The 22,837-nt window shown below is 44.1% G+C and overlaps 1 protein-coding gene across 2 annotated transcripts in view; it reads right to left on the bottom strand.

Moving 5' to 3' along the window:
* The window catches only part of SPEF2 (sperm flagellar and cilia associated 2), a 1,151,963-nt gene that overhangs the window by 224,154 nt on the left and 904,972 nt on the right, over positions 1–22,837 (bottom strand). For both annotated transcript variants that reach the window (XM_078674939.1, XM_078674940.1), the window contains exon 28: positions 8,169–8,398. In XM_078674939.1, the coding sequence (XP_078531065.1) occupies positions 8,169–8,398 (230 nt within the window). The remainder of the gene's footprint in view (positions 1–8,168; positions 8,399–22,837) is intronic.

The following is a 22,837-nucleotide window of genomic DNA, read 5'->3' as shown; positions in this document are numbered from 1 at the left end:
CCTGACCTTACCTCCTCTTGCCCCTTGGTTCGGCTGAAAACTATTCTGTACACATCACAAATAGAAACGTTTCCATTTGAATGCTTGAGTGTCTTTTAGAAGGCCTTTTTGCTTCTTTCAAAATGCCCATGCAGTCCTGAGGAAGTCCTAAGTGTCCATACTGGAGGACCTCAGGAGCGATGCTGCCAACTTCAGCGAGGGAAGGTTGGGGTGATGAATGTTCCCATTCATCTTGGACAGAAGGTCCGATCTGCACAGCAACCTCTTGTGTGGACATTGCGATAGGTGTAGGAGGTCCAGGTACCACCACTGTGTGGTCAGTCTGGTGCGATCAGAATCATTCTCGCCTTGGGGTGGAATAAGAGGAAGAGGGGGAAAGCGTAAACAAAGCCCACTGACCAGTTGATCAAAAGGGCATTCCCTCTCGACCTAGGTCGGTAGAACTGTGACGCGTAGTCACAGCATTTTGTGTTTGTCTTGTCCGCGAAAAGATCAATGCTTGGATGACCCCACTCACGAAAAATGCCTTCCACGACTAGAACCCAGTCTTGTTGATCGTCGAAGTGATGACTGAGGGAAACGGCTTGAGAGTTTTGCTCTCCTAGTAGATGTATTGCTGTGATTGATAGTTTCCTTGCTAGGAGCGAATGCCAAAGCGCTTGCATCTCAAGGGACAGAGAGCATGATTGAGTCCCTCCCTGTTTGTTTAGATAGTACATGGTGGTCGGATTGTCCTTTTGGACTAGTATGGAGCTGGTATGAATAGAGGGTAGAAAAGCCTTGAGGGCTAGGTGCACAGCCCTTATCTCCAACATATTGATATGGTACGACTGTTCTCTGGTCGCCCACCGGCCTTGAGTCTGGAGGGACCCCATATGCGCTCCCCACCCATGAAGGGAGGCATCTGTGATTAGCTATTGTATTAGAGGAGGCTGATGGAAGGGAACTCCCACCAAGAGGTTCTCCCGTCGCATCCACCATGGAATGGATTATGTGGCTGCTCTTGACAAATGGCTCTTGACGTCCCATCGAACAGTATGTTGATCCAATTTGTCTTCCAGATCCTGCTGTAAAGGACGCATCCTCATCCCGGTGTTGGGGATGAGAAATATGCAGGATGCCATTGACCCTAGGGGAGAGGCAACCTGTCAAACAGAAGCAAAGGTAGTGCGAAGGATCTGCTTGCTTTTCAGAGCGATAGATGATAGTCTCTCCTCCAAAGGGAACACCGTTCCTATTGCGGAGTCTATTTTTGCACCCAGATTATGGATTCTTTGAGTAAGATGTTGAACTGACTTCTCAAAATTGACATGAAGGCCTACTCGTTGGCAATGGGCTAGACATTGTTGGTACTGGGCCCTCACATACTGGGGAGATGAGCCCTTCAGAAGCCAGTCGTCAAGGTAATGGTAAATAAACATTCCCTATCGCCTTAGAGCAGCTACTACTACTGCCATGCATTTGGTAAACACTCGGGGAGCTGATTTCAACCTGAAGGGAAGAACTCTGAACGAATAGTGCTTGGCTCCCACCAGAAAGCGCAGGAACCTCCAGTGACGTCGGTGGACTGGGACGTTAAAATATGCACCTTGCAGCACTATCAAACACATCTAGTCCCCTTGCTGTAGAAATGGATATATTTGATGGAGAGTCAACATGCAAAGTTTTTCCTTCCGGATGGATTTGTTGAGAGACGGCAAATCCAGGATAGGTCTGAGTTCAGATTTTTTACCTTTCTTTCTCACTAGAAAATATCTTGAGTATACTCATGGACCCTGTTGGGATATAGGAACTTCTTTGATAACTGATTTTCATAGGAGAGTGGATTCTTCCTGCTGTAGTAACTGCAGTTGGTAGCACTCGGTCTTTACTTGATTGCCCTCCAGAGGTTGATGACGGAAACGTAGAAAAAACCCATTCTGCAGTGTACTTAATACCCATTGATCGTTTGTGTTGCTGCGCCACTCTTCCAGGTGGTTGGCTATACTTCCCCCCACTAGAGTGGGAAACGGCAATGGGGGACGAGATTGCTCATTGTTTTGATAGGGCTTTTGCTAATGTAGCAGATTGACATGAAGCCCATCTCCCTCTGGGTATGCAACGCCCCTGATAGTGGGTTCTGGCTTGGTGCTGTTGCTGTTGGTGCCCCTGCTACTGAGGGGTTTTAACCCTCTGATGGAAATGGCGGTGGTCGTATGGCCTGTATCTGGGCCTGAACTTCTTTTTCTTCTCAAGACCTGCTGATTTCAAGGTGTCTAGCTCCGATTTTATTCTTGATATTTTGTCATATGTATGCATGCCGAATACGGAAGATCATGAGAAAGGGAGATTTAGGATCCATTGCTGAGCCTCGGGCTTTAGTGTAGTAAGCCAAAGCCAGGATGAATGTCTGGCACAGATCCCATGTGCATAAGCATGAGTAGATAGGATTTCTCCATCAGCTGCAGCAGTAATGATTTGATTAGCCACCAAACCTCCTTCTTGTAACATCTCGAAATCTCTGCGGTCCTCCTTGGGAAGTTTGTCCATAAATATTTCTAAAGAGTCCCACAAAGCCCTATCATACCACCCCAATAGAGCTGAGGCGCTGGAAACCTTCAGCATGGAGGGTGAAGTACCACAGACTTTTCTTCCCCAAGAGTCATGTGCTCAGCTTTCCTAATCAGGAGTAATAAGAAAAGGAGGAGTGGGGAACCCAGCAGACCCTTAGAGGCTGGTGCAATTAGTACATTAGCAAATTGAAGGCATTAATTCCTTCAAAGTCTTTATCTAACAGATGCTACAGTGGTTATAAGAGAGGAACATATTGGTGATCTTCAAAAAGACAATTCCAAGTGAGTCTATCTTGAGAATTTGATTTGAATCTGCTTTTTTGTTCAGACTGTTATTGGTCGAGGCATTCAACCAGCAAGTAATTTCTTTTCCTAGCCATACTGAAGAGGACCCTTCGATCTTGATAGGAGAATTTCTCCTTTATTTTTAGCTTTTGATAAACATATGTATTGTCTCAATAATGGCTGATTGAACAAATTGAAAACTTTAAGACTAACAATGGAATCTATGTTGTATTATCCATGGCTGACTTTCAGCAATTGGAGCCACTTTTTGAATTTATAGTGCTGCTGTGTTTCATTAATTAATTGTTATTTGTAATATTATATTGAGATTGTATATAGGTAGGGAGTCTTTGATGAGAGGTAACAATTCTCTTGGATTATTCATGTTTGTTCATTCAAAGGTTGATTTGTTATGCCTGTTTGTGTATTTAATGTCTATCTAATCTTTGCACCTAGGTTTTACTAACCTTTTGGTGTATATGAGATATTTTAAGTGACGTACATTTTATTATTGTTTTTTCAGCCCTTATGAAGTCCATGTTGGACGAAACGCGTTGCCGGGGGTGATGCATTTGACTACAAATAAAGAATAATTGAAAATAAGAAATCTCAAGACTCCTTGCACTCCATTTTTGCATGTATTTTGTGGATCCCATAACATTTTGTATAATTTGGGGAAAAAAGATGTTTCATTACATGCTTGTACATAACTAATGAAGGTATTACGTTCAATTGTATGCTCCTTTTCAGAACCTAATTCCTTTGACGCCAATCTTGACGCCATATGCCTGGACGTCGATCGAACAGATGTTGATGGAGACCGATGTCTCGACGTTGGGCGATGCGTTGACGAAGGGGAACGTCTAATGGAAGTTGACTAACGTTGCTCCGGTGTGTATCTGGGCCTTGATGTCGATCATCCCCTGGTTGACGTCGAAGAAGGGGAGCGCCTCAGTGTCGAGCGCCTTTGTGAAGATGCTTACGGATCCTGTGCTTCGACGTCGACCGTCTATGCAAAGCCGCCAACGGAGTACTGTGCCTCAACGTCGAACGTCTCAGTGATGCCGCTAACGGAGTTCTGTGCTTCAATGTCAATCTTTGGGGCAACACTGATGGAGACCGATTCCTCGACGCTGAATGCCGCTGAGTTGACGTCAACGGAGGAGGCTGATCCGATGGTCTGTTCTTCGACGACGTAAGGTGTAACAATACTGTCAACGGTGGAGCTTGTTTATTTGCCGCAGGAGGTCTATTCAACACTGATCCCGACGCCGATGGGGAACAGATAGGGACCTTACTTCTCGACTCAGGTAGGCAGAGTATACACACAAAGTGTGTGTCAGTCTTGGCCTTCTTCTTGCCACAGGAGGGACAAGGGTCAAAAGAGAACGCATTTTGTGACAGAAAAATACTAAGTTTCTGTTAGAAAAGTTAATACCTCACTCAACAAGGTGAAAAACGTTGAGTGGAAGATAGAAAATCACTAATAAAAATGAAAATAATTGACAAAAAGTAAACGTTTATCAGAGCTGAAAACTCCAGGGTCCTGACTGAAGGAACAACTGACCTAACTGTCACCCCTGAGGCATGATGGGAAACTGGGGGTCAAGGCTGACTTAAAGGCACGGTGCCAGTTTGTATGTTTACAATTGCTTTCCTTTTCTATGCTGGTGTTGTTCAATGCAGCCTATAGGCTAATAATGACTGCTGTTTTGCAGATGAAGTTTTTTAAATTCTACTCATTAAAGAGAGTTTAAGTGATACTTTTCCTCCTGTTGTCTATGTTCTATATTATATGGTGGCAAAAACAGTGTTGTCAGTGCATTGATTAGTGCTGTTGTCTTATTGGAGACTGCATTGATGTGTGGAAAAATTATATATATATATATATATATATATATATATATATATATATATATATATATATATATATATATATATATATATATATATATATATATATATATATTCACTGAAAAAACAATAGGTTATAGACCATATATAGTTAGGAATTAGCATTTACAAAACCTTGAAAATTCACTGAAAAAACCATAGGTTATAGACCATATATAGTTAGGAATTAGCATTTACAAAACCTTATTTTACTCACACAAAACCATTGAAATTCGCATATATAGTTAGTTGCACTAACTATATATTGCGCACCCGCAATCCACTGCTGATCATGTCACATATTACATCATTCATGACATGGTCAGTGACATCACTGATGACATCTCAAATGACATCACTATATATGGTCTATAACCTATGGTTTTTTCAGTAAATTTTCAAGGTTTTGTAAATGCTAATTCCTAACTATATATGGTCTATAACCTATGGTTTTTTCAGTGAATTTCAATGGTTTTTTAATAGCAAATATCAAAAGCTGTAAAATGTAGTCTTCTTTTAAAGGAAAAATATATTTTATATGTATTTAATATAATTTTTTATGTATATAAATTTTTTGAGGGAACGAATTTATCAACTATCATGCTGAAGAAGAGTGTGGGGAAAAAAAACAAAGAGGAGGACTAAGAGGAAAGAACAATCAGTTCAAAAATACAATTGCTTTAAAGCATGAAGTACTTTTCCACACATTTACATTTAAATAACCCATATTAGAACATACAAAATATCTACAGAGGAGACGGTGTACATTGAATTTTAGACTCTTCATTGGTACCTACATGTTGGTACTTACATCACCCACACAACACAACAGTTCTATTCAGAGCTACCCTACCTCAAAGCACTCTAAAATATTATTTTACTATTTCCCTTGGTTTTCCCCTTGTTACGCTTTCCGGAACGCTACCCGGTGCGCGGACCGGGCGCTAACAGTGCGAAAATTTGAATTTTTTTTTTTACATATATGGGCCTCCTCAGCCACCCTCAGAAAACCTAGGGGGTCAGGATATGTCTCCCGTGCCCCCTTACACCCATTCCCAACATTGTTTATCCTCCATCTTGTGACTAAATTCGTCCGAAACACAAGATGGCGGACTCCCGTTACGCTACCGGTGAGCTACCCGGTTCGCGTACCGGGTAGCGCTTCCACCGCGAAAAATCGAAAAAAATATTATTTTATTTTTTTGCCCCGCGGGGCCCTTTAATAGCCCCCACATCAATCCTAGGGGGTCAGGAGGGGTCTACCTTGCCCCCTTTCATTCATTTCCCCCTTCGTTTATTTCCACCTCTTGTCTCTCGATCCTACCGAGAGACAAGATGGCGGCCGCTCCGGACTGTTTAGAATGTTGACAGTCACCGGAGAGCCAATCCGCTTCTCCTCACGAAGTTCCGTTACGCGTCTGGTACGCGAACCGGGGCGCTAACCGGGACGCTGTCACAGATATATATATTTTTTTGAACGTTAATTTCTCAAAATCCACTGGAGCATATATCTTGAGACCTAGCAAAGGCACATCGGGCAAACAGTCTCTACAATTTTGCCAAGTTTCATAGAAATCCATTCAGCCGTTTGAGCTAAAAGTGAGTCCAACCGCCCTATGGAAAACTCAATGTTAAAAACACGTTTTGGGACCCCCCTTTTTTCTCGGCCCCCGCTTGACGAAACCCCCCCCAAACTTTCGGGGGACGCTCGGAAACAAAATGTGCCATTTTCCTGAAAATTTCAGCCAATTCCGTCCATCAACGCCAAAGTTATTCAACATAGAATTTTCAGAAATCCCTATTCAAAAAAATCCTAACTATATATACCTACTGGCGACCGCCAGTAGGTAATATATATATATAAATAACATTTCTATGGCAAAATGAAACCCCTCATTTTGTTCCTTTTCAAATTAAATGTATTAAGTGTTACCACTTTATTCCAATCAAGATGACTTCAGGTGTGCCATACTTTTGTCATAAGTAAGACTGTTAGCGTTCTAGTTGTTCTTTAGAACACTCTGGGACATTCTGTCATTGGGCTATAGTTGGGCTACATCTGGCTGATATTTGGGCTACATTTGGGCTCTTTTGTCTCTGGTGGCCATCTTGGGAGACTGCATGTCAGAATTTTTTTAATGCAATATAAGAGGATTTGAGAAGTCACTCAAAATGTGCCCTAATTTTTCTTTCTTCAGCACTAATCATAATTTCTATGGCAAAATGAACCCCCTCATTTTGTTCCTTTGCAAATTAAATGTTTTCAAGTGTTAACACTTTATTCCAATCAAGATGACTTCAGGTGTGCCATACTTTTGTCATAAGTAAGACTGTTAGCGCTCAAGTTGTTCTTTAGAACACTCTGGGACATTCTGTCACTGGGCTATAGTTGGGCTACATCTGGCTGATATTTGGGCTACATTTGTTTTTTTTTGTCTCTGGTGGCCATCTTTGGGCTACATTGGGCTACTTTGGGCTACATTGGGCTACATTGGGCTACATTTGGGCTCTAACATATATATAGCCCAATGTAGCCCAATATATATTTTTCAAAGTTAATTTTCGTAAAAACCACTGGAGCATATATCTTGAGACATAGCAAAGGCACATCGGGCTACCAGTCCCTACAATTTTGCCAAGTTCTGTGGAAATCCATTCAGCCGTTCGAGTTAAAAGTGAGTCCAACCGCCCTATGAAAAACTTAATGTTAAAAACACGTTTTGGGACCCCCCTTTTTTCTCGGTCCCCGCTTGACGAAACCCCCCCAAACTTTCAGGGGACGCTCAGAAACAAAATGTGCCATTTTCCTGAAAATGTCAGCCAATTCCGTCCATCAACGCCAAAGTTATTCAACATAGAATTTTCAGAAATCCCTATTTAAAAAAATCCTAACTATATATACCTACTGGCGACCGCCAGTAGGTAATATATATATATATATATATATATATGTATATATATATATATATATATATATATATATATATATATACATATATATATATATATATATATATTTATTTATTTTTTTCCTGAAAATGTCAGCCAATTCCGTCCATCAAGGCCAAAGTTATTCAACATAGAATTTTCAGAAATCCCTATTTAAAAAAATCCTAACTATATATACCTACTGGCGACCGCCAGTAGGTAATATATATATATATATATATATATATATATATATATATATATATATATATATATATATATATATATATATATATATAGAGAGAGAGAGAGAGAGAGAGAGAGCTGTATACATATGTATTCAGATATGATTTTTTATAGTTTCCGGGGTCCCTGCGCATGGGTGGGAATATTCAGTGCATATGACTATTCTTGAGGATCCCCTGGAAGAGAACTGTCACAGTCTCTGAAATTAATTAAAGAACTAATACTACCATAATTACGAAAAATGTGGAATAGTTGTTTCCTTACCTGTAGGAGACACCACCATAAACTGCTGACAGAGAGAGTTGAGTTGTGAAATAGTCAAAGTGCCATTTAGAGGTGTCTCCACAAGCGGTGGACATGGCGGAGGTAACCGATCAGGGACTAATTTCAAATCCTTGTTAATGTAAAAGTCTGTCTTTTCTAAAACCAGCTCATATTCTATCTTTGAAGCAGTTTCAACATGATGGCGAGCAATCTGAGTCAGCTTGTCAATGCTATAAAAGAAAGAATTTTTTATCAATCATATTGACAATATTATATTTTGAACTGGAGAAAAATATTTATATGACAATATACAGAAAGCAAACGTGACACTGTTAAAAAAGAAATTACTAAAGAGAAACACTGCAGATGTGCAAAACAAAAGAGTAGTTATTGATTATGAAGCAAACAGTGTGATTAGGGATAAGGAACAACTTTAATTGACTTGGCGGAGGTAAACCTAATATAATGTATTATTCTACATTTTCAGTTTTGAGAAGTTTCAGCCTAATTATTAGTGTATGACCTGATGAAACAAACATTATAAACGTAATACCATTTACGCTGCTAATACTTTGAAAGCTATACTGGTGTTGCAGGCTGAGAAAATCTCATGGGTTCGAGTGAAGAAAGCTATTTCACTGAAAATGGCATTCCCAGAGGTTCCTGGGAAGACGGTCCCAAAATTGTCCGTAGCTCCTCATTTGGCTTTTGAGATAGGCATCCTCTTTAAACATCATTTGCAACTACTAAAACAAGAAGTTTTCTCAAAACTAATTACACATGCCCTGCCCTATATTTAGTCCTTAAGGGCAGACACACCCATGACACTTTGTTTTCTTTTGTATGGGTGATAGGCCCAGCTGTACAAATGGTATACATCTTTCATCAATAGCAGTATGGGAATGCCAGATGGTAGGAATTTTGAGACTCAATGCAGGATTTTCCCTTACAGAAACATGGGGAAAATGTGTGATTTTAGACAAAGTTTGAGATTTGCAGGGAATTTTGGATAAGAAAACATTGTGGGATCCATGCAAGTCACATCACCAAGGGCTACCCTTGATGTCTAGTTTTCAGAAATGACAGTTTTTTTAGTAGGTTTCCATTGGTATAAACGAGCCTTGACCCAACTACCGCAGGTAGCCACACAGCCAAATTGGGTGAATTTGCAAAGCAAAAACGTTTATGTCACCACATTATGTTTTGGGGCCTTTTCTCTTGCTGTCTACAGGCCCACCCACACAAGTAGGGTACCGTTTTGACTGGTAAAATTATGGGGATACAGATTAAATGAATACATGTTATTATCATGTATCAATTGAATTTTTCTCCATTTGTGATGTCTAAATGTAAGCCTGTGTGCAAGAAATAACACATTTTGCAAAATGCTCTCTTGATCATCTGACAGTAATACTAATCCCAATCCCAAATTCAGAGTTGTACAAAAAAAATTCTAAACGGAGTATCTTTGGTACATTTTGAAAATTCATAGATTTTACCCACATTCAGGGTTCTCTGCTCTGTGGTGCTTGGTTCTGTGAGACTGCACTACTAGAGTAGCCTGAGCAGGAACCAACAGTCAAGCCCTGTATCAGCACTAGGCCCTGATTACAATCGTTTAATGGAGACAGGGTGCAAACCCTGCAAGTGGAATTTCCCATTCTGTGGGCATCCCACATACATTTACCACCTGAGCCAGAACTAAATATATGTGGGGTAGGGGTGTGGAGTCTAGAGGACAGAAAGGAAAGCTACATTCTGTCAGTGGAAGCATTGCATCTTTCACTTTGTCACTATAGAAAATGGGGAAAGAGGTCTAGCTGCTGCTCCAACCAAAGCCTCATGCAATATTCCCGGTGGAATTACCACCAATAAAATTGGGTTGAATTTACCAACACCTGGAAAAATCATTGCAAAACACACTGGCATAATTGATAAAGATCTACAGAATAGTTTTCCAGCTTCCCTCCCATATATCACCAGCGCAAAAAAGAATGGAATTTGAGATATGTAGACAGGTGCTGGCTCGCAAGGCGGCCTTTGCAATAAGCTGCCACAAGCATTCTTGGCTTGGTACCCCCACCTGCGACCTACCTACCAGTCATCAGTAATTGTAAAGGTTGGCAAAAATCAGCACAAAAGGCTTTCATCAATAGAAGATAGGGCCAGCCTTGCCTCCAACATACGATTAACACCTTTAAAATAATGCTCTGCTGGCACTTGCCGCCAGTTTGATTACAAGCCATTACGAACACCCCTGATGTATGTTGGAGGGGATGTGGTGCGTGCGGGACATACTTGCATATGTGGTGGAAGCGCATGTATGCATAGCAGTTTTGAAGGTGGGTGATGGAGGTTGTACAAGATGTTGCTAATGTAACCCTCCCCATGCAGCTGGGACAGGCTCTGTTGGGCATGAAGGATGATGAGGGACTGTCACCACTTCCCACCTCTGTTGGCAGACTTCTTACACCACTACAGTTGGTGGTGCATTTGGCAATAGCAGAGCATAGGAAAGGGTCGACTTCACTCACCCTGGGAATGTGGTGGACCAAAATATGGCACATTCATTCAAAATAAAAACGAACTGCACTGGTTTGGGGCACCATACCGAAATATGTAAAGATCTAGCCACATTCCACTGGAACACTCTTCTGAGTAGCTGTGCACTTTATAAATATAATTTGATTTGATTTGATTCCATGCCAGAGGCACTCCTATGTTTTGAAATCGAGTAATGACCTTTGACTACCATTGTTTTAATTGACTTTTGGTGTTTTATTTTACCCTAGCCTGAATGCACAACATTATTTTTCCCTGCATGTTTCCTTAAATATGTCTTTTGTGCAATCTTGTAGTTATAAAGTGGGAGAGCTTTTACAGAGTAGAACAGCCTTGCCAGGAACAGAACGTGTGGGATGTGCATTTGAAAGCGTGAGAAAGAAGATGTGGAATGTACTTCTTGGTCTCGAAGTGCAGTGTTATAAGCAGTGGTGCTCAAATACGCATTACATTGTACAATGGCAGATGACGTGTGTGATGCTATAGGCAATGGTGCACAAATGTGCACAAATGTGCTTTGGGTTGGACATTGGGAATTATTATTAAGTTCGTACTATTGGCTTTGACATGCCCTCATGTTATCCTGCATTCTGACCTGCTTTGTGCTCACACAGGCAGGGCCCCAGATTACTCAAGTTGTTTAGGTTATTCACATTCAAGGTTAATTTGTTAACTGTACTGCCAGAGATTTTCCTAAGCTTCGGTAAGATAAAGGCTGGAACACATGAGAATGCAGAAGGAACGTAATGAACAAGCTACTTACCTTTGATAACGCTTTTTCTGGTAGATACAGCATCTGCCTGTGGATTTCTCACCTTGTGAATATCCCCTTGCGTCAGCAACATTCAGAAATTCTTTTTGTAGCTTCGCGCCGACGTGGACGTGGACGACGTCATAGAGGCACAGCGCGCGACTCCGCTGACATCACCAACACCATAATAGGCCCATGCCGGCGTGATGACATCAGTTCCGCCTTTTTTTCCGTGCCTTCGAGGCACACGGACGGACCAATGGCAGTAGATATATACACAGTATACACAGTACATAAATGCCAAGATAACACACATAGTGTGAAGCAAATGAAGGAAAGCAAATGAAACAAAACATTTCCTTGACAATAAAATATATATACATTACATTACAGAAACCCAGGTATAGAAGAGTGGACAACGGGGAGGCGGGTGGGTCAGTGAGGAATCCACAGGCAGATACTGTATGTACCAGAAAAAGCGTTACCGAAGGTAAGTAACTTGTTCTTCTGATAGATACATCTGCAAGTGGATTCCTCACCTAGTGAATAGAGTCCCACAGCAGTCCCCACTCCCGGAGGAGGGTGTCCACACTTCCACACCAGAAAATCCTGGAGGACAGCGCAAGCAAAGTGGCCCTCCCTCCTCACTTCGGTATCCAAGCAGTAATGCTTCGCGAAAGTGTGGAGGGAGGCCCAAGTCGCCGCTCTACAAATGTCCTCAACAGGTCCACCCCTAGACAAAGCAGATGTAGAAGACTTTGCTCTAGTAGAGTGAGCTCTTATACCCTCTGGAGGCTCCTTACCCGCCAGAGCGTAGCAGATCTTAATGCAGAGGATAATCCATCTCGAGAGCGTGCGCTTGTGCACTGCCTTCCCCTTCCTGCAGCCAGCAAATCCAACAAACAGCTGGTCATCCAACCTGAACTCTCTTGTCCTGTCCAGGTAAAAGCTCACCGCCCTCTTAGGGTCCAAGCGGTGAAGTCTCTCCTCCTCCTTGGAAGGGTGAGGGGGAGGATAAAAGGTAGGGAGGGTAACGGACTGCCCCAGATGGAAAGGAGTTACCACCTTAGGCAGAAAAGCAGCCCTGGTCCTGAGAACCATTCTTTCAGCATGAATGGATAAAAATGGGCGCTTTGAACTAAGAGCTTAAAGCTCACTTACCCTCCTTGCCGAGGTAATTGCCACCAGAAAAATAGTCTTAAAAGACAAAAGTCTCAAGGGACATGCGTATAAAGATTCGAAAGGCGAACCCATCAAGAACGTAAGAACAAGGTTCAAGTCCCATTGAGGTACAATAAAAGGTGTAGGAGGAAATCTATTAGTAAGGCCCTTAATGAATCGCAATACAATTGGAAATTTAAATAAAGAGGGCTAGTCCGACAAACAAAGGAAAGCCGATAAGGCCGACAAATAACCTTTGATAGTTCACACAGCAAAACCCTGCTGGGCCAAGGAAAGTGCAAATTGAAGTATATTGGACAAATGAGCCCTTAAAGGGTCAACGGACTTCTCCCCGCACCAAGCAACAAATTTAGACCATTTATAAGAATAAATGGACTTGGTGGAGTCATGCCTGGCCGATAAGATGACATCCACCACATCGTGCGGGAGAGAAAAGGAAATCAGGTTGCCCCGCTCAATCTCCAGGCATGAAGGTGTAAGGTCTGGAGGGGGGGTGTAGAACCTGCCCCTCCATCTGCGAGAGGAGATCTGCCCAGTGAGGGAGACAGAGCGGAGGGCACGAGGAGAGGTGGAGAAGATCTGTATACCACACCCTTCTTGGCCAATCCGGGGCGATCAATATGACTTGGGCCCGGTCTTGGCGTATCTTCCTCAGAACCCGAGGAATCAAAGGTATGGGAGGAAACGCGTAAAGGAGTTGCGAGTCCCAACTCAACTGAAACGCGTCACCCAAGGCTCCCCGCATCTGAAACTGGAGGCTGCAGAAAGACGGGCAGTGAGCATTCTCGCGAGTGGCGAACAGGTCCACCTGAGGAGTCCCCCACGTCTGAAAGATGTGACAAACCACCTCTGGATGAAGCCTCCACTCGTAGTCGGCGGAGAACTGCCGACTGAGACTGTCTGCGCGAACGTTCAGCACTCCGGCCAAATGATTTGCCATCAGACAAATCTGATGGTCCTGAACCCAGAACCAGAGATGCCGAGCCTCTCTGCAGAGACACTGCAACCCCACTCCTCCCTGCTTGTTGACATACCACATCGTGGTCGTGTTGTCCGTCAGGACCTGAACTGACTGACCTGCGAAGGGAAGGGAGGAAGGCCTTGAGTGCTAGATGTATCGCCCGCAACTCCAGAAGGTTGATGTAAAGCAACCTTTCCTCTGGAGACCAAAGACCCTTGATCTCCAGATCCCCCAGATGTGCACCCCACCCTAGAGTGGATGCATCCCTTATCACTGTGGCCACTGATGGAGGCAGTTGAAAAGGCTTTCCTTGTGACAGATTGCCTTCCACGCTCCACCAAGACAGATCCGCTGCAGTTTCTCTCGAGATCCTCACTGACTCCCTGAGATCTCTGCCGTGCTGATACCACTGCCTACAGAGGCACTACTGGAGAGCCCTCATGTGCCAGCGTGCATGGTTAACCAACAGAATGCAAGAAGCCATCAGACCGAGCAGGCGAAGGACCTTCAGGACTGGAACAACCGCTCCATTGTAAAATAAAGGAATCATTTCCTGTATGTCGTGAATCCTTTGAGTAGGAGGGAATGCACGACACACAGTAGTGTCCAATACCGCACCTATGAACAGGTTGCACTGGGAGGGCACTAGGTGAGATTTGGGTACATTTATCGAAAAGCCCAACCTATGCAACAACTGAGTTGTCACTTGCAGATGATGGAGCACTATCTCTGGCGATTCTGCTTTGATCAGCCAATCGTCCAGATACGGGAATACTGGTATCCCCGACCTTCTGGGATGTGCAGCCACAACAGCCATCACCGTGGTGAAAACTCGAGGTGCATTAGTAAGACCAAACGGAAGGACCGCAAACTAGTAGTGTTGCGATCCAACCGTGAAACGGAGATACTTTCTGTGCGACTTCAGGATTGGGATATGAAAATACGCATCCTGCAAGTCGATTGACACCATCCAGTCTTCTTCCAGCAGAGCTTGAAGAACCTGCGCAAGAGTGAGCATCTTGAACTTCTCCTGCTTTAGGTAAAGGTTCAAAATCCTGAGATCCAGGATTGGACTAAGTCTGCCATCCTTCTTGGGGATCAAGAAATACCGGGAGTAGCATCCCTGACCCCTCTCCTGCTCCGGAACAACCTCGATCGCACCTTTTCTGAACAGTGCCAGGACTTCTTCTTGCAGGAGAAGCAAGTGGTTCTCCGAACAATAACCCTGGCAAGGAGGGTAATTTGGGGGAAACTCCCGAAATGGAAGAGCATACCCATTCTCCACGAGATTGAGAACCCAAAGATCTGATGTAATCAATTCCCAATCTTGCAGAAAACGGGTAAGCCGGCCCCCCACGGGGCCCACATGATCAGGAATGGCAGATCTAGGGCAGCTTTGCTGTGGTGGAAGGGGGCTGGGAAGGGGAAGAGGAGGTGGAGGATGCTTGACGACCTCTAGGACGAGCTCTTTACCTGCCTCTGTATGACTTGTACAGCGTAGTTTGCTGCTCCAGTGGCTGCTGCTGAGATGGTTGGTAGGTTCGAAAAGAAGACCTGCCAAATCATCTGAAACGTCTCCCAGGAGTACCCCTGGACTGAAGACCTAATGATTTTGCTGTAGCCCTGCTGTCTTTAAAACGTTCTAAAGCAGCGTCAGCCTTCTTGCCAAACAATCCTGACCCATCAAAGGGCAAATCCATCAAAGCAGACTGAACATCTGCAGAGAATTCTGATGACTTTAACCATGCAGCTCTCCTAGTGGCCACCGAAGAGCCCATAACTCTCGCCACCGAATCAGCAGTGTCCAGCCCACTCTGAATTACTTGCCTCGCAGCAGCCTGAGTGTCCGAAATTACTTCCTGAAAGTCCTTTCTATCCCCTTCAGGAATTTTTGGCACTAATTGCTTCACGGAATCCATCATGGCATAGATGTATCGTCCCATTAGGCAAGTTGTATTAGTAGATTTTAACGCCATCCTGCCTGAGGAGAAGACCTTCTTGGCCACCTGATCTTGCTTTCTCGACTCTGTTTTACCCCAGGAACCTGCGGAAAAGCACCCACAGACTTTTTTGAGCAGGCAGCCTGCACAACCAAACTCTCAGGCAGGGGGTGTGTAGACAAAAATTCCGGGTCATTAGGCGCCACCCTATATCTCCTAGCAACCGCCCTTGACACGGCAGGGGCTGTCAGAGAGTTCTTCCACACTTCATAAATAGGTTCTGCCAAAGCATCATTGAATGGAAGTATTGGTTCAATCACAGAGGAAGGTGAATGAAGGGCTTCCGTAAGAAGATTAGATATATATTCAGCGGTAGGCAGATTAATATTCAGCAAGTCCGCCGCCTTCTTTATAACGACATGGTAAGGCGTCACATCCCTAGAGGGTACATCAGAGACAGAGCCCAAATCCCATTCAGGAGATAGTTCCAGGCCACTAGCCTCCCTCAGGTCATCAAAAGGAGCCTCTGAATCCTGTAGCTCACCTTCCTCCAAGCCTTCATCCCGATACCTCTCCTCCTCTATAAGCCTCTGGGCTTCACGCCTCGATCTCTCCTTCATAAATAAAGCCGACGGATCCATAAACGACTCCGCTGGAGTCGAAACCGAAGTCGGACGAGGCATCTTAACCCGAGGTCGAACCGGATTAGGCATCGGAGTCGAGGGTATCGGCGTTGATGGATTCGGCGTCGATGGATTCGGCGTCGACGGCTTCGGCGTTGAAGGCTTCGTCGGCGCCGGAAAATGCCAATGCGGTGCTGGAGCCGGCATGAATGGCATAAAGGGCGCAGGAGCATAAGCCTGGGGAACACCCAGGTTAAAAGCCAAAGGACCTGTGGGACCAACCGGTGCACCAAACGGGTACATTGCCCTGGAGTAAACGCCATACATGGCATTCAGGAACTGTTCTGGATCCTGACCTGGAGCCGGAAAGGCTGGGTAAGAGCCCCAGGGTTGCTCTTGAGGGAGCGGAGTCGTCACAACGTCGACCTCCGCTTCAGGTTAATGCACCGGGGTCGACGGATCCGCAGGCAACGGAACTTTGCCTTCACCAACTTCCTCCACCTCACCTTCATCCTCCTGACCAGAAGGATTGGACAGAATCGGAGATGGATTCACTATCTGCTTCGGTGACCCAAACAAATCAGCACACGAAGCCTCACCCTCGGAGTCCTGTACTTCCGAAGCCAAAGCTACTTCCTTCCGAAGCAGCTTAACCTGCGACTTCGGTCTCGAACTCGAGTCCTTCTCTAAGTGATGTCTGGACTCATGGCTCCTCTTCTTGTGCTTCTTCTTCGACGACCTCGAAGCATGAGCAGAAGATGAGTCCGAGCCCGACCTCGAACGAGACCTCGACCTCGAACGCCGATTTCAAAGTCTTCTTTTCTTTCTTACTTTTCAATTTCGCCACGAGGAGCTTCGTCTCCCTTTCTCAAAGGGCCTTCGGAGTCATTCTCTTACAAGACGGGCAATCCTCGATGTCATGGTCGGAGCTCAGACACCAGACACAGAACTCGTGCGGATCCGTGATGGACATCATCTTGTTACATTCTCCGCACGCCTTAAATCCAGTCTTCTTCGAAGTCATCACGACAGAAGACGAAGAAGACACCAAAAGAAATACAAGGTAACAGAGTTACAATATAGCTACAGACGATCCCTTGAAAACCGTTGGCGTCGACAACGCGGAAAAAAGGGAACTGATGTCATCATGCCGGCGTGGGCCTATTATGGTGTCGGTGACGTCAACGGAGTCGCGCGCGATGCCGTGCCTCTATGACGTCGTCCACGTCCACGTCGGCGCGAAGCTACAAAAAGAATTTCCGAATGTTGCTGATGCAAGGGGATATTCACAAGGTGAGGAATCCACTGGCAGATGTATCTATCAGAAAACTCCTTTGCCTTTGGAATGCTTGCATGTAAAGTGGCCAACTCCAGTAAGTTTCCTTGGCGCAATGGAGGGCCTCTCAGAACCTTCTAGTGTGTTTTGAGCTTATAAACCTGGAGTTTGTTGACTTGGAGACCGGGATTTGGGAATCTGAATGGGGATGGACGCATCTACCTCAGTACAGCAGAACCTGGTTTCGCTGAGGCTCTTAAGCAGGTTCTGAATCCCCCAGTCTGGAGTGGTCTAAGATGCAGTGTTTGCAGCCGGTGAGGTGTTTTGTTTTTGAGTATTGACTTTGTGATAAGTGAGTGAGTTTGTGTGCACATCCAAGTCACCAGTGGTTATAATCATCTGGGGGGTGTTTCATTGTGATGTGTGAGTGTCTGTATGCACATTCAAGTCTTCAGTGGTTGTAATAATATGATGTATTTAGTGTATATATTTTTCTGATTTCTTGCAGGACGTCCAGTATTATCTGCTTGAGTTTTATATCATATTGTTATCTGCTGGCGTTTCATGTATTATATTCGATGCATGTATGTGATTTATTATTGCTTCCATATATGCATATATATATATATCTATAAACATTTGAATGTTGTTCATTTGACACCTGGGAAAGACTTTTATTCTGAATACAGTCTTTGATGTATCTCCTTTTATAAAGGTCATATTCCTTTCCAGGTGGTGTTGTGTTGTTTTTATTGCTTCGTCGTGTTTGAGCCTCTGTGGGAGAGCGGTATTTTCTATTATCTGGGAGTGGAAAGCAATATAATGCATATCAAACACAGCGAGAAATCCCCTGTCTACCAGATCGGAAACGCTTGGGGGAGCAAGAATCATGGGGGCTGATCGCTTGGGTGGTGATTGAAAGGAACTGTGTGTGGGAAGGAGACTGAAATCAGAGCCCTTTTGATTCTTCGTTGTTAAATGGAATGTCTGTTTTTGTGTTGATGGATGGGAGGACAGCTCTCCAGATATTTTGATTTATTTATAGTAGTGCAGACTGTAGCATGCCATCAGTGTGTTTTACTGCTACCTGTACCTGGGATTTGAAAAGGTTAAATAAAGTGGTCAGAAAAATAAATGACGAAAGGAAAGGAAAAGACCTCTAAACGCCACTCCAACTCTGTGGTTCTTATTTGACTTTTTTCAAAGAATTGATGAAAGCCACTGCAACTTTGTGGTTCTTATTTGACTTTTTTCAAATAATTGATGACAGTTTGTCGAATAGAAAGAGCTTCATGTAGCCAGACCTAAAATAGTTCCTTTACTGCCTAGAACAGTGGTTCTTATCCTTTTGTAAACAATGACTACAAGTCCGCCCATACAAATTACGTGGGCGAACATTCTTCCGATGACCTTTGATCCCCAGGGCCGTCAAAGCGGTGTCAATCACGGCGGAGATAAGGTAGGCATTGCCGTGATTAACCTGAAGTTCCACCCCCATCCAAATGCAGCAGCAGGAACACATTCTTGTTGGCAAATTAAATCGGGGCCTTGATTTGTAGCCTTCAATTTTTAATTCCCTGAAATGTACAGAAAGTTTAAAATTTTCCAAATTAACATTTTGATTCTTTATTTATATACACTTTATTCATCTGTTACATATTAATTTTCTAAGCAGTCATTAGCCACAGGGATCCAAGGATCACAGGTTAAAAATCACTGCCCTAGAACTTTGCACAGCCGCCACCTTCTTACTGACAGTTCATTCAGCCAGTGCATTCAGGTTTGAAATACAGTGTGGCCCTCTGGAAGCTGTGCATATTCGAACAATTATTGATACACAGTTAAAACCTCGGTTTGCTATAACAAAATCTGGAAAAGAGAAATTGTAAACAAAAGGTTAATCTGTAGGATGGCGAGACATGCAAAGTGGAAGTGGTTTTCTCTGACTTATCTGAATGTCTTGTTCTTTCATTGCAGGTGATGACGCTTTTACTTATGCCACTGATTTGGGGAAGGAGCTGCCCTACTGTCTCCACTTCTCGAATTTACAGTAATGAAGCACAACCACTCTTCGTTTTTTGATTCTCAGATCAACACATAATATCAGAAGTACTATGTTCTATTTGAGCGCACTTATTTTATTCAAGGTAGACTTAACCGTGGCATGTTTAGAAGTCATAAATGGATGCAGTGGAACAAACAGGCAAGAGTGAGAAAAAGAACACAATTTAGCAAGGTCAGCGCGTGTCAATAGCAAGCTAATGGTGAGCTCCAACACACTGTGGAAATTGGTTGGGGTCATATGCCAGCACCTTATCGCAATAAGGCGATGCAAATGCAACCCAAATAACATTTTAAACAGCTGCAAAGTACAATTGATCAGAGAGCCAGGTTATGACTCTGCATTCTACTAGAGGCTATTGTGTTCAAACTGTCCTATTCACTGTAAAGTTTAATACATTTTCATGGAAAAATGTTTAAATGAATAGAGAAACACCATCTTAAACATCATACATAGGTCAGATTCCCGAGACAAGCAGTTGTCGTATGCACCGAGCAGAAAGGTAAGCCAAGATGAACCTACACCCTGCCCTCTTGATTAGGGCCCTCAAAGACAGATATCAAAGTGATGTTGGGTCTTACTGAGTCCGAACAAGCACTCCTGATATCTCCCGGGAGGCCCCGGTCCAAATTCTGCTGGTATGCTTCGATTGCCAACCCTCTGGATGCATAATTATCCAAAACAAAACAAAACAAAACAAAACAAAAGCCCACTGGGGGCAGCATAGACCACTTGACAACTTGATAATATTTGGAAATAATCAGTGAAAAAAACACAGCATCACATAGATTGAATTTCTGAAAATTGTTAGCATGACAATAATATAGGGTTGATTCACAAAGGCTAAATTTACACACGTAAATTTACTCATGTGTTCATCTACTGCAACAGCTATAGCAATTTATTTTGCTAGTCACCACTTTCATGAGTAAAGTTACTCCAAGGTGCAGTCCTACATGTTTTTTCACCCCTGTGGGAGCCGCCAAGCAGTGGCGGCTCCTCTGCTAAGGTGCCCCACTGCTATTCAGCAGTGACAGAAAAACTGTAATGATAATAACTCAAAGTTACTATAATTTTTTGTTTGTCATGTTGCGGGCGCATCAGCTTTGGGAAGCAGGGCAGGGTGGGGCTGCTCTGCTGGAGGAGCAGAGGAGGGGAGGAGTCGTTTTCACTCCCTACATGCGCATGAATGTTTAACCGGCCGTCTCTGGCAAGCCAAACATTCATGCGCACATAGCATGCTCTCTACCCAGGCTACGTTACAGCGTGGGTGGAGATCATGCCCAGGTCCACAATCCCCATATGAGTGCCGAACCACCGCACTCAGAACAATCACAAAGCTGCATTTCAGCATTGTGATTGGCGCAGGGGAGCATGGGCGTTTCTGGTGTCCTTCCCGGTCTGGCCAGGGGAAGGAGTGGAGAGACGCAATGAGGATAATGTGGGACGCGGACAAGAGGTTTTTTTAATGCGATTTTATATAGCGCGAACATTACCCGAAGGTGTCAGATCGCTTTACATAAGAACCAGTTGCGATACATAAGAACTCATGATTCTGTACGTTGCATAAAAGATACAAAACAGAATAAAATTGCAAATGTACAATTTATAGTCAGTGAGGAGCACTCAAGGAAGGGAGACAAATGGATATACTCTAAGAGTCACATAGGAATGGTAGATAGTATAAAGGTCTACTGCATACACTAGTGATTAGAGTTATCTCTATATACATAGGGAAGGGATACTAATGGATGTACTCTGAGTCACATAGGAATGGTAGAGAGTACAAAGGTCTACTGCATATACTAGTGATTAGAGTTATCTCTATATACATAGGGAAGGGATACGAATGTATATACTCTAAGAGTCACATAGGAATGGTAGAGAGTACAAAGGTCTACTGCATATACTAGTGATTAGAGTTATCTCTATATACAAAGATATACAAATAGTAGATTATCTCAGGTCAAGACCCAAAAAACCAGGAGAGCAGAGTTCCATTAAGTGGGGTCGGAGGGGGGACGCAGTCACAACACCAATCGGAGCGCTTTACAAGAGTAACCACAGCAGTACAGTAAGTTACACAAAATTACACATTACAAAACAGGGGGTAGGGAAATGAGAAAAGTCGAGGATGGCAAAAACGAAGGCACTGGGTGAGGTAACAAAAAGCAGTGAGATGGTTGTAAGAGAGGTTGAAAGTAAGAGACACAAACAATTTAAGGGGCAGGGGAAGGAAGAGGGGGGACAGAGAGAAAGGGGAAGGAAGGCAGAAAAGGACATGAGCGCAAGAGCGAGACAAAACGAGCAAGACAGTGAGGAGTGGATCGGCACAGGAGAGACAACAGAAAGGTTCCCGGGACAGAGGAAGAGATCAGAGATTGCCAAAATGGCAGATCAGGAGAAAGGCAGCAGAAGCAGAGAGCCACAAAAAGAAAATGGCAGGGAGCACCAAGGTCCAAGTCTGACATCCAAGGCAGAGGGCCACCACAGCCAGCATGTCCGGAGGGAGAAAGGCACTCGGCCCCAAGCCACAGCCGCCCCATCCATGAGCAGCGGGGGCAGAGGTGCTCAATACGAAGACCTGGGGTCAGGGAACAAAGGCCACGGGCGCCAAGGCAGCTGTCCGCAGAACGAGAGGCAGCAAAGTCCAAAAACAATGTCAAAGGCAGGAAGGGGCGTCTCACCAGAACGAGCCACAAAAAAATGGGCCCAAGAGTGGCCGCGGAGAGCGGCACAGACTCCAAACCTCCGCCGTGACCCAAATCGGCCCCGAGGTCTAGTAAGGAGGCGAGCGGAAAAGCTAGAAGAATCGGAGGTGGCTCCTCTCCGATAAGGTTAAGGAGTGAAGAGCTCAGAGCAGCCACGGAGAGCAGAGTCGGCACCCTCTCACCTCGGCCGCGTCCCAAAGCCAATCCACCAGTCCCGCGAAGAGGCAAAGCAAGCAGGCCGGCTGAAGAGAAAGGCAGCAGCAATCGGGCGGCCCAGAGACAGGACGGGGAGTCCCCGCCCGGCTCCTCCACAACCCTCCGGAGAGACCAGTCCGGCACCGGGCATCGGCCACAAAGCGAAGGGGCCCATCCAGTGCTCCAAACCAGGCAATGAAGAGGACATGGCGGGGGGAAGACAAAGACCAGCAGCGGAGTATTTTTAATATATATTAAAAATATGTTTTATACATTATTAAAGTAAAATAATTACATATATGTATTTAATTCTAGAATAAATAACACAAAATATTACAGAACATCAACTGTAATGTGTTTTTATTTATATTTAATATAATGTGTATTAAAATAATGTATAGAATTA

This window comes from Lissotriton helveticus, chromosome 2_1 (genome assembly GCF_964261635.1).
Source record: "Lissotriton helveticus chromosome 2_1, aLisHel1.1, whole genome shotgun sequence".
NCBI classification, from domain to species: Eukaryota; Metazoa; Chordata; class Amphibia; order Caudata; family Salamandridae; genus Lissotriton; species Lissotriton helveticus.
Note: the sequence above shows the minus strand (reverse complement) of the source record. Positions and strands in the feature narration are given on the sequence as shown.